This window comes from Ambystoma mexicanum, chromosome 5p (genome assembly GCF_040938575.1).
Source record: "Ambystoma mexicanum isolate Mex_15411 chromosome 5p, UKY_AmexF1_1, whole genome shotgun sequence".
NCBI classification, from domain to species: Eukaryota; Metazoa; Chordata; class Amphibia; order Caudata; family Ambystomatidae; genus Ambystoma; species Ambystoma mexicanum.
The window spans coordinates 893061447-893079449 of NC_090930.1; the positions used below are offsets into that span (position 1 = coordinate 893061447).

The window sequence follows — 18003 nt, forward strand, 5'->3', positions numbered from 1 at the left end:
GCCGCTAACAGGCCCACAATCCGCGCTATCGTTTGCAGTGATGTAGCTGGGCTGCCGAGACAGTTCCTTATCTCTCTTTTTATGTCTCTGATCTTCCTGTTCGGCAGCTCCAGGGTCGCTGTCCTGGTATCTATAATAAAGCCCAGGAACTCTATCCTCCTTGCTGGCACCATCTCTGACTTCTCTCGATTCACAAGGAATCCCAGAGAGGTTAGGAGGTTCGCCACCCAGCTGGTCTGGTAGCGAAGAACGTCTTCGCTGCTTGCCATTATCAGGATATCGTCCAGGTAGATGATGATCCGTATTCCTTTCTCCCTGATCCCTGCTGCTACTGGCTTCATCAGTTTCGTAAACGCCCAGGGAGCGGACGCTAGTCCGAACGGCATTGTGGCAAATTGCCAGAATTGCCCATCCCAGTTGAACGCCAGGAAGGATCGGTATTCTTTTTCTACTGGGATCGTGAGATATGCATCTTTCAGGTCTATTCTGGCGAGCCAGTTGCATTGCCTGAGTGTGTCTCTCAGCTGGTGAGTCCCTTCCATTTTGAAATGGTTGTAGACTACCCATTTGTTCATGTCCCTCAAATTTATGACTGGTCTCACTTTTTCTTTTCTGTGGACCAGGAACATATTGCTGATGAACCTCGGAGCTCTGCAAGGCTCGATAGCTCGCTTCTTCGCTAAACTCTGTAGTTCTGCGTGTAACAAATCTTTCTCTGTTTGCGCTGTTACTATTGGTCTGGGAGCATTGCACTGGGTTGGGGTCTGGGTAAATTGTATATGCAGGCCTCTGACTGACTGTAGCACCCAAGCGTCATTGGAAAGCGCGTGCCAGTTTTCCCAGCACTTCGCTGTCCTCCCCCCTACCGAAGGATATGTGGACGCTCTCACCTGTGGGGACGTGCTGTCCTCTTCCTTGTCCTCTGCCTCGCCTTCCTCTGGGGAAGCGACCTCTGGGTTGGAAGGTGTCCAGTTTCCTATCCTCCCAGTATTGCGCTCTGTTTGACTGAGGCCTTCTGGATGTTTGATGGTGACCGGCCACTCGGCCTCTGTATCGACCAGTCCCTCCAAAAACTCTTCCGGGGAAGATCTTTCTTATTGAGGCCTGTGCCTTTTCCAGCGAGGTGTAGGTCCCTACGAACCTCCCCATCTCCTTTCCGAATGTTTCACCGAAATGCAGGCCCTGTGCCGCCTCGCCTGCCTCGTAAGAGGATAGGTCTCCTAATTTCTGGTCTATTTTCAGGAGTAATCCTCTTCTGCGCTCTGAGGATATCGCACAGTTTGTGTTCCCTAACAGACATACGGCTCTACATATGGCTCTTTGAACCCAGTTTGCCAACACCTTTGGGTCAATCTCCTCCCATGTATCCTTCGCTCGCTCTGCCAGGTCCATAATCTTTGCCAGTGGGCCAGCTAGATCCAGGACCTTCTCCTGGCAACTCCTCCATGAGCGATCGATCCCTTTTCTAGGATCCTTGTTTGATTTAGCCACAAAAGCTAGCATTTTGGGATCTAATTCCGGTGCTTCTGCCACCTTTCCTGGGAGTTCCGGTCTGGGGCATTCCGCCCTCATCCTTTGCCTCACCTCCTTCTCAAGTGCTTTTCGAAGTCTTTGTGTCATATATCGCGCCACTCTTGGAGAGGGCACCCACTCTGAGGATTTCGGGTTTCTGATCTCCTCTGGCTGAAACATATCGGAGGTCTCCTCCTCAATATTGTTCCGTTTTCTCAGTCTCTTTTTTGGAGGTGGTAAGCTCCCTTCATCTCCTTCCTTCTCACCTTCCTCCTGCGAGGATGTAGGAGATTCAGCGAGTTCCTCTTCCTGAGGGATCTCTTCCTCTGTGTCTCCGATATTTTCTTCCCCTGGGTAGGGGGTCATGAGGCATGGCACCCCGACTTGGACATGAAGGCTTCTTTTAGCCTAAGGAAAGCGTCCGATGCCTCTGGGGCCTTTGGATCTACCCCTTCGTGTTGGCCCGGGGGGTCAGAAGAGTTTGTGCTCTTCCAGGCCTTGCTACACCCCTGAGGGCCCTCTGGCGCGGCCCTTGTGGACGTGCTTGCTCGTGGTGTGGTGCTTCTATCTCTTTGACTAAGGAAGGATTCAATTGTATGCAGGCGTTCCTGCAGGGGTCTGACCCCAAGAGCCACTGCCTCTACGAGTGATTTGCCTAGCACATCCTTGAAGCTTTGAGCCAAGTCTTCAGCATATGTGGCTTCTTGCTCCTCCTCACTCCATTCATATTCAGCCATGATTCGTGCTGGCTGGTGCCTTGTAATACCTGTGTAGGTGTCTTGGCACGTCCACTAATCACTCTCCACTTGAGGCTGCACCTGTGCTGCTAGGCAGCTTCTGTAATAGTCAGTGCTGGGCACTGTAATGATAACATGCTCTGTCTGAGCAGTAACTCTGTAATATATGCTGTAATTGAGACCTTTATAGTCTCCGTGTCTCTCGAGGCAACTAATACGATTGTCACTGACAGGAGACCGGGGTGCAATGCCCGCGAAACGTTACTGAGCGTTTTGGCCCCTCCTTCCCAACGGAGGGGCCGCGCGCTCTTCCAATCCTAATGCCGATCTCTCGGCATTAGGCTCCTCCCCTGCGAGGGTGGGGGCAGCGAGCAGGGCTCTGTTCGAGCTCCCACTCCGCCCCCCCCAAGGGTGGGGGCCGCCGCTATGCTCTCGCTCCAGGGAGCGGTTGCGGCGCTGAAAGGCTCACGGTGGGGTGTGGGGGCCAATTCCTCGCTCGCGGTCCGTGCCGTGAGGAGAGGAGATCTTTATAGACTCCTCCGGATTCGTTCCTTCATGATGAGGGATATCAACGTTCTGGTGAACCCCTAATGTGCTGGAAATGCAGCACGGGGCCGCCACACTAAAATCAAATTAAACCTAATTCCCAACTTTGGAATTTTATGCTGCGCGGTCCCTGCGCTTGCATGCTATATGCTAATATAAATTTTTAATATATATACAGTCACTTCGTCTACTACCCTTATACAAATGCTGTGGAATTACGCAGCTAGATGAAAAGGGTACTTCTCTCTGGAGAGCAGGAAAAGAAGAGGAGGTTACAGGAAGAGGAAGGACTAGGTCACATGACCAGGACACTGGGAACAGGGACCTAGGGTTGATGGGAAATGAAGTTTTAAAGGAAGTTTTGAAAAAAAAAATGTTTGTTTTATTGATTTTGTTGAAACTGCTGGAGATGGAGAGCAAATGAGAAGATGAAGCATAATGCTCGCCCTCCGTCTTGACATATAATCTTCGGAACTACTGGAATTGTCTGGCTTCAGTGTTTAGCTTGCCCAAAGTATGCACGTAGGGGCCCTGAAATGCCCCCAGACTACAATATATTAAACAGGATGCAATTGCTAAAATAAAAGAAGTCTGTGGTAACCAACCCGCGTCTGAGCTTTTGGCATTTTTTCCTGTTACAATCTTTTTTTATTTTTTTGTAAAAAAAGAAAATCCTTTGGCGGCAGTGCAGCAAGGGCCTCAGATGGGTTCTCCCCTCCACTCCCCCCTCCCCCGTATTTAGGGAAAATATTTTGAAAACAGGCTGTTTTCATCTGCGGGCGGAGTTACTTATCTGCCTTACAGCGGAAGTCCACAGGCAGGGGCCCTCTGACCCTATATCGCCGCAGAGGTGGGGGCCAGGGACGTCCGCGGCCATACTTCTTGACTAATGATCTTATCACCTTTGATGAATGAACACATATAAAAACGGCTTAGTTAGGAACGGAGGTTTGATTTAAGTTTAATAAAAACGATCAAAATGACTAACAAACAGACCCACGCGTTCTTTGGTAACACATCCATGGAAAGGCGGCCGATAAGTGCATGGTTCTGCCTGTAACTGCTGATTAAACAGCCGCTGGGAATGCTGTGCGCATACTTTGCTCGGCATGTACAGGCAGCACGAGATGGCCGAGATAGCTAAAAAAAAACAGCCTAAATCAAGAAACCTCTTTAGATTTTCAAGCAGAGTTTTTTTCACTTACAGTAAGAGCAGTTGGCCAATATCATGGAAGGGGAAAGTTGGCCAGCATTCCACTGTTTTCTTGCATCATGCATGGTTGCTGAGCAAATTGAAACATATGTGCTGCGTTTCATGCGATTGGGTTTGAGTGTCAATAAAAAGCAAGTGGCTTTGCTGTGTTGCAGGTCATGGATGTGGGCTGGCCGGACCTGCACGCGCCGCCGCTCGATAAGATGTGCACCGTCTGCAAGGCCATGGAGTCCTGGCTGAACAGCGACCCGCTGCACGTGGTGGTCTTCCACTGCCGCGTAAGTAAGGCGCCCCTTGACGTTATGGGCGGGTTTCATTTGCATGAAGGTGGACTGGTGTCTCTGAAAATCCCAGGCCAAAAACAGCACGTTTTCTGGCCTCCAAATGCATGCTTTTGGGGCAAGTACTTGATGAAAGGAATCTGTGCGAACAAGCCACGTGAACTGTAGGGTTTGCAGGTTCCTGCAAGTGAATGAATATGGACATTTGTATTATTGTGATTATACCATTAAAGTTTTAGTTGCACGCTTTTTCTGTTTGTTTTTCTTTCATTGCTTTTCATGTATTTTTTCCCCCTATACACCTCTGCATTTTCCTGGCCTTTTCTTATCCTTCATTTACACCCTGACCTTTTGTTATTTCTTAAGTGCTCTGCATAAAATGTAGTGTCAATGGGGTATAAAGAGAAGCCATTGCTCTATACTAATGTATCTGTTATTGCCTTTGCACTTAACCATGCTACTCTGTGATCACACCTGCCTTTAGAACTATATAGGACTGGTAGCGGCCCGCCAGCCCAGGCTTTAGGGTAGGTCCAAGTAACGCAAGGGACTCGCGAGGGCTCAGGACCATAACCTCCCCTGGATGCCCTGAAGTGTGGAGGTGACTGCTAGTCACTCCCCGGGGCTCTCTGTGGTGTGCATAGATTGTTTTTTATATCCTGGTTTGCTTTTGTGGAAAGCTGATAACTTGTGACTTGCTCGTGCCCACTTGTCACAAAAGCAAACTGAAATCGAGGAGGGTAGGACTTCTCGAAACTCCCCATCACTTTTGGTCATGCCCTCGTGGATCACCCTCCTTTGATCCTTCCCACGCCGCCTCGATGTTTGTAGTGTGGTGCAGCATGGACTTGAGGGGAGCTGTGGAACAGGTCAGCGACGGGAGATGCGTCTGCCATTTTCAAGCCAGGCAAGCTGACTGACAGAAGTGCCAGCCAGCCACAGCGTCGCTCAAATTCAGCAAAGCTGTGGCTGGCTGGCACTTCTCAGTCACTGCAACTTCCTCGCGTGACCCCTTGGGGTCACGAGAGGAAGTTAAGATCCCTTTGTTTCCCACCCCCTCCCCAGTTTAACAAGGCGTCTTTGACCCTCAGAAAACCTGGGGCTCCATGATCTAGCCCCAAGGTTCGCTGAGGGTCAATTGTGTACTTTTCAAGGCATCTTTACATATTTCTATGTTTATAAAGATGTCTTGGAAAGTACAAAATCCAAGCCCTCTTTTATAAAGCTTTGTCGGAAAAGACGCCTGAGTCTTTGTCCTTCGGCAAAGCTTTACAAAAGATGGCTTGAATTGTGTACTTTTCAAGCCATCTTTTATAAACAGAAATATCAAGCCATCTTTTATGAACATAGAGATAAGTACACAAACCATAGTAAGGTATGCACACCATTTATATATTTGTGTGCGTACCTTACTATGGTTTGCGTATTTTTCAAGTCCTCTTTTATGAACATAGAGATATTTCTGTTATAAAAGATGGCTTGAAAATTACACACACACCACAGTAAGGTATGCATACAAATATATAAATGCTTACATACAGTTATATATTTGTTTGCGTACTTCACGCAATTTCTTACCGCACTGCTGAAAGGCAAAGCGCTTTGACGCCATATCCCCTGACAGGGGGCGCAATACAAATGCAAAATAACATAACATGCTTCACCAAAAAGGCAGAGCACTGGAAGGAAAGAGGGAGCGAATTTGCTGCATATGAAGTTCATAGATGGGCTTCTGAAATCATTTATTTATTTAAACAAAAAAAAAAAAATGTATAATGCGCCTAATACCGTACCGCAGTTCGGTTTATAAGCGCGGATCCGGGATTCGAACCTCTCAACTGGATACACCAGTGGACGGGCCTGTGCTATTCCCATCTTTAGTTTGCTAGCTCTTATGAACTCTGTTGCATACACGTGAGCGCTTTGTCTTGTACTGGATATTTGTCGTTCTGTTCAGCTAATCCACGTGGGCACAGTTTACGGCCCGCGGGCCAGTTGCGGCCCGCCATGCAGTTTTGCCCGGCCTTCGAGGAACAAAGACTTTCCTAATGGAGGGCGGCCCGCAAGAGGCATCGGCCTCCCTCCATTAGGAAAGTCTTTGTTACTCTTCCGGGCTGGACAAAACACTGGCCCTCATTGGCTCAGGGCACACGCACCACGTGGCTCCTATGAGTCACGTAGTGCGTGTGCTGCACCAATGGAGGGCCAGCACTACGGTTGGCGTGGCCAGTAAGGCTTGATGCCGAAAGGCATTTCAGCCTTGGCACGCCCATGCCAGCCATAGTGCTTGAGACCTCGCTAGCGTTACAGCTAGCCTGCCTTCCAGCACGTCCGGTAAGTATGGAGGGGGTGCGCTGTTTGCTTGTTTGTGTTTGTGTGTCGGGTCTGTCCTGCTGTATGTTTGTGTGTGTATGTTGAGCTGTGAGGGGGGGGGGTTGTCTGGTCTGCCTGAGTGTGTGTTTTTGTGAAGTGCTGTGTACGTTGAGATGTGGGGTGGGGGTTGGGGTCTGTATGGGTGCATGGTGTATTGGTGTATGCTTGTGAGTTTGTATGCTGAATTGGGGGGGCTCAGGTTTGTATGGGTGCAAGGTGTATGCTTGTGAGTTTCTATGCTGAGTTGGTGGTGGGGTTTCGGGTCTGTATGGGTGCATGGTGTATGCTTGTTAGTCTGTATGCAGGGGTGGGAGTGGGGGTTTGGGGTCTCTATGGGTATGTATGCATGGTGCATGCTTGGTGGCATGATGCATAGTGTTTGGTTGGGGGCCATGTGGCATAGTGTTTGGTTGGGGGGTGGGAGCCATGGGGCATAGTGCTTGGTTGAGGGGTAGGGGCCATGGGGCATAGTGTTTGGTTGGGGGTAGGGGCCATGGGGCATAGTGTTTGGTTGAGGGGTGGGGGGCCATGGCGGATCGTGTTTGGTTGAGGAGTGGGGGCCATGGGGCATAGTGTTTGGTTGAGGAGTGGGGGCCATGGGGCATAGTGTTTGGTTGAGGAGTGGGGGCCATGGCGCATAGTGTTTGGTTGGGGGTAGGGGCCATCGGGCATAGTGGTGGGTTGGGGGTGGGGGCCATGGGGCATAGTGTCGCACCCCAAGAGTGAACCCAATAATAAAGCTAAAATAGGCACAGTTTGGAGATGTACATCCTTTGCTTTTTGTGGAAACCTGACTCAACAAAGTCCTTACTCCTTTTGGGCAACCCAAACAGCAAAGTATAGCAATCCAAAATAACGGACTGTCCAATCAAGGGTCAATAAAATATATATATATAATTTAATTAAATAGACAATATGCAATAACTAAATAGAAATAAATGATAACAATGGAAAATGTGTAGTACAAAATGTAAGTTTGAAATACAAATAAAAATCGTTACACCTCAAAAACATATTCTTTTTCCATGTGTTTAATAAAAATTGGGGGTTGAAAAAGCCTCCTGCCACGCCACACCTACCGCCCCACCCACATTTATTTTTCGGCCCACTACAGCCATCATGTAAGGTACTTTTGGCCCTCTGTCAAAATCAGTTGTGCACCCCTGAGCTAATCCTTCACACAGTGTGTATTCCAGGAGGGGTTCATTCCCCGTTTCGAGTATGGTGGTAATTGGCTCTTTTTTTTCTCTCATTTATCCCTTTGCGCCATTCGCTCTCTATCCTGAAATCCCTTTGCTTTTCCAAACACATTCCCCGTGCTGGGCTGCCAGTGCTGTTTTTGTTGTAAAGGCTGACATGTGTATAGGCTACATCTCCCTTTCTCGCACTTTTCTTCTTTTCTCTGACCCCCTCGCGTCCCTTTCTCTCATGCATTCCCGTCCCTTGCTACCTCTCTCATGCTTGCCCATTCTCATTCTGTTCTCCTGTGCGCCTTCATCTATCCCTTTTGGAGGTAACTCTGCATTCGCTCTTGGAGAGTTTGGCGTTTTGATTATCGTTTTTTGGTTTAGTTCTTCATTCTCCATTTAAATCGCTTCTTTCATACTTTCTCTTAGGCTTTATTGCTCTTCGGGTTCCTGGCTGCTCTTTTTTTTTTCTTTCCCTCCTTTTTGTGTCTCAGCAGAATCTTTGCTTCTTTGACCTTTTATCCTTCTTTTTTATGCTGTTAAATTTCTGTTTTTCTAGCGTTGATCTATTCTGTCCCCCATATACTCTTTTCTTTGCGTTCCTTGTCCCCATATGATGAACATACACTGGCTGCATTTAATTGTAGTCTTGTTCTACTGTACTTCCGGTAATCGCCTGTAATAATGTGTACTAGTTGGCTGGAAACGCACTTGAAATGCCCCGTGCGATCCGTTTCCCCAGCTTGATGCCCAGGCAGAGAGAGAGCGAGAGAGAGAGCTGGCCTTGCCTTCAGCCTGGACGCCTGACAGATTGCCGACATGAGAGGCGCCGTCTCCAGGCTGTCAGTGCGCAGCCTCGGTCTCCTCATACCGGGAATAGCCGGGGCGCCTGGGCTTGCCTTGAGCACGCAGAAGGCATTATCTGAAGACTTGATTGGTTACGCAGTCCCTACGGCATGCTGCTGGAATGAAGGGCCGAGGCCCACCTTTCCAAGGTGTACAGGAAGCCCCTTCAATGGATTCGAAGACCCTTTCCGCCAACGTTACCCTCTTCTGGGCGGTGGGTAGGGCGAGGTAGATGTCAAAACGTAACTAAGCATTAAAGTATCATTCCAGAGACCATGTTGCCTCAACTTCTCTATGGCAGGATGTGAGGAGGGGTGGTGCTTATTTTCTGAAGATTGCATACTTTGTTTATGTGCTGTGTAACACACTAATCTTGCGGTTACAATCGGCAATTTTTCTTTGTTGGCCATAATCGCCTAAATTGTCAGTACTTTTTCAGGGCATGACAAGTTTGCTACTGCAAGGTGAATGATTGAATGGATAAATTAAATGCAGTAGCACCCAACTCCAGAGGCGTTCACGTGCTCTTTCTTTCGAACCTGCCTGAATGTGTAAGTCATACAGACTCTGGTTAGGAGATTGGCAAATGTGCGTTTCAGCGATCCTGGAAATGTAATCAGTAATCAAGAGGCATGCTTTAAAACATTGTAATGCACAGCGCAGGTGTCTAGCATGGCTGCAATGCTGGAGCAACGGATGAGGGCGCCAGCATGCTCCCCATTCGTGTATTGTTGTGCGTGTAGAGTTTTTCGTTCGAAAGAAAAAGTCAAACTAAATGGATCCACCAGGTGAATGATGCCCGGGCGTCCCTTTATTTCAAGTTGGTGTTGTCTGAGGCAGCCATTTCTCGCACTGGCCTATGCATTCGAACGTTTGGGGAAAGCAACTAAACATGAATTGACACAATCCTTGAATCCCATTGGTTGACAGCGCATATAACTTGACTTTTCTTTTGCTCCTCAGGGTGGGAAAGGGAGAATAGGTGTCGTCATCTCGTCTTACATGCACTTCACCAACGTATCTGCCAGGTAAGAGCAGACATGTTCTCCATTGTTTATTATTTTTAAAAATAAATGGGCATTCACCCCATGTAGACCTGAAGGCGTGGCCTATTATGCAGCTGCAGCAAAATGACATGGTTCTAAAAACAGGCAGAGACCTTCTACACTCACCGTAATTTTTGCAGTGTACTTCCTATAAAGAGTTTGGATACCGAGTGGAATTGTGTTCTGCCTGTTTTCCTGCACCATGCAGGACATCTTTCCCCATCACTGTCTTCATCTATTTTTGATAATTACTAAGAGGGAGGGTGCAGTGACATGGAAGCTCACGCCTCCTGCTCTTTTACTGTTGAATCTGTGAGGCAGAGGGGTTGATACTGGCAGAAGATTGTGGTGTGTGCCATGTCTGTAGCTCCTAGTATGCACTGATTTGTCAAACACAAAAACCATAGCCTTGAACCTGGGCATTGTGGTGACGCAGAGCCATCTTGTCAACCTACTGTGAAAAGGCCATAACTTGAAGTGGGCTGCCAGTGAAAGCTGTCAGGGAACCGTTCACCACTTGCTCAAAGTCTTCAAGCACACTCCCAAACCTGGACACCCCTTGGTAGTAAAGTCACATCCACGATGGAGCAGGCATCTTTTAGTGCTGGTGGGTGGCTCCTTGGCCAGCTTTCTAAAAGATGCTGGGGTGGGTGAGCTCCAGCAGATATGGTCACACCGCCCTGAATACAGTACATTTTAGAAGACTGCCTAAAACTCCCTAGCTTCAGCTGTCTTCCACCCAAGTGTTTTGTTGTTTTAAGGCGTGTGCATATTTGAAGGAAGTGATTGCTTGGCAAGAGTTGTAATGTAATTACCAATGAGCCTCATCGCATTGAGACTTCCAAGCGCTATAATTCAAACAAAGTAGAGTATCTGAGTATCTGAGACAGAGTTTCAAAATTGCAAGGTAACATTTATTTTGCGCATATCATACACTCAAGCGGACGTCAGGTTCAACCACGACCAGTATTTCATGGAGAGTGGGTAGTACACAGTGCCTCAATTTATATTTAAAAAAAATGAAGCCTGCATCAGCATAGGTCATTTGTTATTCATTTGGAAAAGATAACACAACAAATATGTTCAGATTACATAAACAACATTACTCTAATCCTCAGAAGGCAGAACAAATTGCATATGCAACAGATGTTATTGTTATGTCAAGAATCTCCACTTTGCGTATGGCATTAATTACAAGCTCTTTCCACCACTTCACGGACAGTGACTTATGTTTGAGGCCTTAAACACAGAATCCACTTGCCCTCCGGTCCTACAATGGTCACCCTATTTGCACAACCTTTAAAAGATACCTTTCGTGCGTTTCACAAAGTAGAAGGGCTGAACACTATGACTAACTAACCTCTGCTTAGTGCAGCCAGTCTTTACATAACATTTAGTTAAGAGAATAGAGCCATATTGGAACATGCTTTCCTGCTCCGCAGAATAGGAGGACCTGTCCTTAATTTATTTAACCTATTCTTATCAGTTAAGGCCAGGCGGCTGATGCATGCCCTCTGCACAGGCCTAGCATTTAATTTAATGAATGGGCACATTTTAGTAAAATGTGCCCATTCAGTTGTCCCTTGTGGATTGGGCTGCTCTTTTATTGTGCAGTAGTGTTGAGATGTGTTAGCGCATTTCATTTCTTGCGTTAAGAAGTTTAGAGAATCTAGCACCCTGAGTTTTTTTTTTTTACGGTAGTTTTTTCAGATGTTTTTGCAAAAACTGCCGTTTTTACAGCATTTTTCGCAAAACCGCTGTTTTCGTAGCATTTTGCGGGTCACAAAATCGCTATAAACTGGAGGGTCTGGCTTCTGCTCTGATAGGAGCACCCAGAGAACCCTCCAGAGGTGTAGCCAGGATTGTCTAACAAGTGGGTCCTTAAGCTAAGGTAGTCAGGCCCACTGTATTGACATTAACATCAGAAAATGCCCACAGTGCTGGTGAGTGGGCATTTACAGATTGTGGGTGGGTCTTGCCCGCTCAGGCCCTACCCTTTCTACGCACCTGGAACCCACCTCCCCCAACTGCATGCTTAGAACCTTTCGGCCCTTTACTTCATAAACTGTGCGTTATATATGAACAATAAACATGCTCCTTAGCACATTTCAACCGAAACCAGCAACTAAATGCTTAGAAGTTTTCACAGTGCACATCTTAAACAGTGCTGTTTGTATGAACAATACGCATGCTCCATAGCACTTCCCAGCCAAAAACGGCAACTAGCGTGGATGCAAAATGGGATAAGTGGGCTGCCACCCCTGGGCACCAGGGGCCCCACTCACTTACCCTCAAGCACACACTTAGCCAGGTTGTTCAATCAGCACCCCTAGACACCCAGGAAATCCCCCCTACTTTATGATTAACCATGCACGACCTTCTGCTCGGACTGAAAGTACCATCCCCTGCAATTGGCTGTGAACACAACGCCCATTCCGGAAGGCATAGTCGCCAGATTCCGACCCATTGCACCCTCTACTTTTAGACAAATTGCCCAGCTAGGTGACAACTATGGATACAATGAGCCTTAACTGATGCCCAACTCACCATCGCCAACAGGCAGCAACCACCAACAACAACCTAGGTAAGCCCACCTAGCCAGGCCATCTTAACTCAAAAGCCCAACTTTAGGGCTCTTATGAGACACATTACGAACCAAGTGCAACAGCAATCAACTAACATCCAACCCTGTCTTCTTCCTCCCCCAATGTTCATATTCAATACATGCAATAACAATATGTCTGTATATAACTTACAGTGAATACTATTTCACCATGCCACCAATTGTGTTTACATTTAATACGTGTTTTAGGGAAAATTTTAATTTTAGTGCTAAATTCCTCCCACCTTAGAAATCCCAAGCTCTTTTTCTGGACTTAAGAACTTTTTAATTTTAAACCTATGTGTTTTCTTTGTTTTTTGAGTCTGACGAGCTCCATAGGCATTTACTTTTGTGTGGTGAGACACAGCACCCTTGGTGCAGTGTCACAGAGAAGTCCTTTGAATTTATCATAAGGTTTAAATACCTTTTCTTGAGTGAACTATTGTTCCCAAGAGTAGTAAAGTGAAATTGACTTTACTTACCTGTTTTTCCTATCCCCAATCTTATGTGGAAGTGCTGGGGGTTACTTAGTAGTGCCTTTTCCTACTTACTCATTTAACATTTTGTACATTACCCTCATGACTTTAAATGGCTGGTGGCAGTGGTTTAATTTTCCTGCCATTGTGTGTTTCTACCGCATGGTGAACGCTCAGCTGTAGTAGTGCACCCATGGATGCCCATTTTGCCAAAATTGCTCCGGTCTTCTTTTTTTGCCATTTCTTGCTTTTGAGGTCTTTCTTGGGTTTTACTCTGCACGCCAAATCAGGTTAACCCTTTTGTTTTTGCCTTTGGCAGGCTTCAGTACTGAAACCCGCCTCTGGCTACAGTGTGTCTGGCAGGGCACGAAGCGAGCAAGGTGCCCGAAACGCCCTGTCCTTCGTCTCCTTGGTTTCCTGAATGCACCCAGTGCTGATTGGCTTGCTGGCTGGCTGGCTGTCCTTGAAGGACAGCCATCCTGCTGTGTGAGTGATAGTTAGGCTGTGTATGGATGGGAGAAACCTGCATAAAAGGCGAGGTTTCTTGGACTGAAGGCAGAGTCGACCACTGGACGAAACATCAGATGAAGGAAACTGAAGACAAGCTTGCTGCACCCTCCTGGACGGTTGAGCTGCCTGGTGAAGCCATGCTGCAGTGCTCAAGCTCCAACTCTGAATCGACTAGAGAAGCCCTGGAACGGACAACCTCTTCCCTTGGGTTGGTGGGACCAACTAACCCCAAGACAAACTTTGCTGGAGGACCTTCCCCCCCAACTGGCTGTACTTCTTTGCTGCTGCTGGAACCGATTGCCAGTGGTCGAGCAATCCATAGTCGAGTGCACCATCTTTAAGCTGGACCAGAGCTCCAGGAAGATCCAGAGGACCCTCTCAAAGCAGGACGACCGAAGCCCGAGTCACCTCACCTGAGTGCTGGACTCCAGAAGCAAGGAAACCCATCAAGTGTCCAAGAACCATGGTGGTGCTATTTGCCGCTAGCTGAAACTGCGAAGTGCTTCTGATATGAAAAGAGCCTGTAGCTACTGCTGAACTTCAAACTGCAGTGCAGGAGTCCGCCAGACGTCGTCCTTCTTGTCCCCATGACTGAGGCCCAGGAATCCAGGATCTGCAAGACTGCAACCAGAACAGAAGCCAGCTGGATCCTCTTCTTCAAACCTAAGGTACTGTGCTGACTAAGGGGCACTTGCCTCTTTTGTCTATAGCTTGCATTATCTCGCTTGTGACATGCAGTAGCAGCTTTATGCAGAGTTGATTTCAGCTCTGACCCTCACAAGCCTAACAGCTTGTGGCCCAACAGTGATTCCTTACAAACTCTCTAACTTTGTGCAAGACTTTGTGCTATCTAAAGAAGTGCCTCGGCTCCATAGACATTGTTCAAATTGACTTTGGCTGTCCTGGCTCCCAATGAATTTGATTCTAACTGTCCCTCATAGGTGGTGCATACGTTTACCTTGTATTGCTGGGAAAGATCTAATCTAGACTTCATTGAGAGATTGAAAAGTCCTCACATGCTCAGAGAACCTGTTAACCTTTTTCCTTCCCTAACCTTTTCCTTGTTCACAAACACAATTGGCAAATTAGATAGTTTGTGAAAATGCTTATCTGTGCTTTTGTGTTTTCCAAAAAACATGGTTTCTGCGACTATCCTAACTCGCATCAATGTTGGGCATGCATTTTTTTCAGCGTTTTTCGGTCTCATTTTGCATTGTGCTGAACAGATGTCACCGAAGTGTATTTATTTGAAATACGATCAAATGGTAGACTTTTCTACTAATATCTGCCCTTTTCTCTTTTTGCAGCGCTGACCAAGCTTTGGACCGATTTGCAATGAAGAAGTTCTTTGACGACAAGGTTTCAGCCTTAATGCAGCCTTCCCAAAAGAGGTATCTGATTTTTCCACTCACTAAGTATATATTATTTCATAGTCCCCCGTCTTCTTCGACTATCATTCGAATACACTGCTGTGTAGAAATGGCTGCGCATGACTTTCAGATTTCCAAATGTTTTTCCATCTTGCACTGTGTATGACTGTATATTCACCCCTGACTTTGTATGTACTTTTAACAAATACTCTCTCAGGCAACAGCACCACTAACATTTTAAGAAGAAATGCCAAACACCTGGTTTGAATGTATATTCCTATTCGGATCAACGTTATTTACACATTTGGTTGAGGACAACTTGTGACGGTTCACCCTGCACAAGGGACGATGAGGCACATGCATAAGGAAGCTGCTTAATGGAGATCTCTGAAAGGTGCCGCCTCCCTTGGCAGCCCAACATTCTTCAATTGGATCACCCATCTGCAACAAATCCCTGTTTGCATGGTGTATGTGTGTGTAAAGGATGGCCTACAGTGCCAATGGAAGGCAGAATATGACTTGACGTTAGACCTTTAAAAATAAAGCTGGCTGGCTTGTTCTGGCATTTTTCCACTGAGCCTATAATAATGATAATTATAATGATGCTGTGCCTACGAACACCAAAGAATATGTCCACACATTGCATCAGTGCTATCCTTGTGGCAGCTAGAATTAGGTGAAAGCAAAAACGATAGAATATGTAGGTGATGCCGTAGATAAATGGCACAGTTGCCATGACTTCTCACATTCCTGTTGCTATATGCTGTGAAGGGTCAGAAATGTGAGGTGGACAACTTTCAGCCGATTTGTCAACCAATGCCTTTTTTTATTAAATTAGGAAATGCCTAACAAATGCCTCACTTGCCCTACTCGAACAGGGACTTCCCTGCCTAAGTAAACTAAGGGCAATATTCCAACATAACATTTCTGCCCCTCACACTTAAACACGAAAATATCTGGCAATTCACATTTTCAATATTTATATTTACCTTAGCGAGTTGCCCTTCCCCAGGTTTTAAGTCAAAGTCAATTCTGTGGATGAGCACAAAACAGCAAGAAAAGTCGGGATTGAAACAGAGTTCCAACATAGTTCTTGATAAAGTCAGGATGTTAAGGAAAAAAATGCCAAAACTCCACAGTTCAACATAGGATGGATTCCTCTCTCCAGGAAATATAGGTAATTCAATGTTCCTCAAACAATACCAAATTAATTCGTGGTCAGGATGATCTCTGTTGAAACTTAAATGCTTCAGAAAATACAAATCGGTTGACATAGGCTTCTCTTACAGTGCTTCTTTCTCAGCACCATGAAAGGAAAACTTCTGCTGTTTGAGGAATGCCACAGTGTTTCTTGCTTAGCATCATAAACACTGATGGCTCTCTTCACAGTGCTTCCCTCTCAGCACCATGAAACAAAGAAACTTGACAGTATGTTCAATTCTACCGCAGTAGTGGTCCTCTATTTCCACTGTGTGGTCCAGTCTCCTGCCAGATCTAACTTCTATAATGATGCATGATATAAAACACACAGTTCTTCAATTGTACTGCTTCTGAAGTATCAGTCCCACTGATACTTCTAAAGTTTACCACTTCTTCAATGTTAAACCACTTTAAACAACTCTTCGCAATTCTGTAGCAAAGACGAGATTTATACCAATGCCCTTTTATAATTCTTTCAGACGGGCAATCTCTTTCTATTCTTAACCCCAGCTTTCTTCTAGGGCTGGTCTCCAACCACTCTTGTACTTGGTTGGTGGATTTACAAAAGACATTTAAATCAAAAACCTCTATTGGACTCAGCAATGTGAATTCATGACTAACTGTTGGTTCTTTTACATCATAGTCATTCATTTACAAGCTCCACCTTCAGAGATATCATATTAGCCCCTTGTCTTCTAATAGCAACAGTTATTTCCACAGAAACCCTTTTTGTAACCTCTCTTGAGTAAGGGCAATGCTTTTTCAATTCCCGGCTTAAGGTAATGCTTGTTTGTTCTCTTAGATTCACAATATTGAGGTTTAACACTTGGTTACACAGGAAACGGTGTTATTTTAGCTTTACTTAGGCTCTGTCTTCGTATTAGAAACATTTTTATGTACACGCAACCATTATTAATGTTTTAAAAGCTGTTTCTGTAATTTATAATGTTCGAAAACCTTCATCCAAAGCGTATTCCTTTATACGCGAGTGCTAAAAATGTTACATTCCAGTGTCTGGCACACTACGGTCGGCATCAGTCATTTTCACTCCTTCGTGAGTAAAAAGTAACTGGTTCCAGTTGTCCGTCTGCAATGCCTGAAGCTTGGGAACAAGCAGAAACACTCACTGGCTTCTCAGCCTGTGTCACAGGCTGCAGGGCTTCTACTATGAGTGTTTTCTTGACCGGGCACACTTCTTAATTCAAGCTGCCTTTGGTCCCACCCCACAGGCACAGAGGCTCACTACGACCCCCTGGAGCACGCCAGCCTCCAGGCACGGTCTGCTGCACGAATCTCACTGCGTACACTCTATCAGGTTCACATGGGGGTAAGCGTTCAAACCTTACTCTTCCTGCTGCACATCCTCTGCAATCCAGACTTTGGGGGAAACTCAGAATAGATAACTGCAATAAGCTGATGTCAAATTCTGGTGTGCTTCTGTTCCTCCCACTTCTGTGGTTTCTGCCAGCAAAGTGCTTCCTTCTGCCACTTTCACCTGCCTCAGCTGCTTCTGCTGCTGCTACAACTGCTACTACTCCTTCAACCACAACCACTTCTAATGGCCTACACCTGAGGGAGATTTTTAAGCCTCTCGGCCTCCTTCAGGTGTGAATAGCTAAGCTTAATTGTCTGACATTCAGGCCTTTATTGCTCTTCATCCCTCTTCTTCGTCCCAGTACTCTTAGAACTATGGCACTAGAAGTCCCTATTAACAAAATTAGTTCTAACTGTTAGTTTACTACTTTTAACTTTAGCACGCTTATGTGTATACCTATTTTTTTTAAAATGCTTCATCCGGTTTTAACACAGAAGGGAAAGGCAGTCAATTTATACCACCATTTATAGGTTTACTTTCTCTGTACCTTTGGGAGCAAGGGAGGGGGTTTGTATCCATACAAGGCATGACGGGTTCCTCCTAAATTAAAGAGGTTAAAGATGTTGCACCCACTTTGTCCATATCTCTCAACTTAAAATGGGGTTCAGATAGCTTAAAATGGCAATAGGCTATTATGTGTTTTGGTATACAAGAAAGGTTACTCCCTTTTAAAAGAGAATACCGTGCCTCATCTCACGGGATCCCTTCACCACCCTGGATCCTATCTTC

General features: G+C 46.2%; 1 protein-coding gene across 5 annotated transcripts in view; it reads left to right on the forward strand.

Moving 5' to 3' along the window:
- TNS3 (tensin 3) overlaps positions 1–18003 on the forward strand; it is a 1168488-nt gene that overhangs the window by 726301 nt on the left and 424184 nt on the right. For all 5 annotated transcript variants that reach the window (XM_069613336.1, XM_069613334.1, XM_069613335.1 and 2 more), the window contains 3 exons: positions 4164–4286; positions 9659–9723; positions 14637–14720. In XM_069613336.1, coding sequence (XP_069469437.1) covers positions 4164–4286; positions 9659–9723; positions 14637–14720 — 272 coding nt within the window. The remainder of the gene's footprint in view (positions 1–4163; positions 4287–9658; positions 9724–14636; positions 14721–18003) is intronic.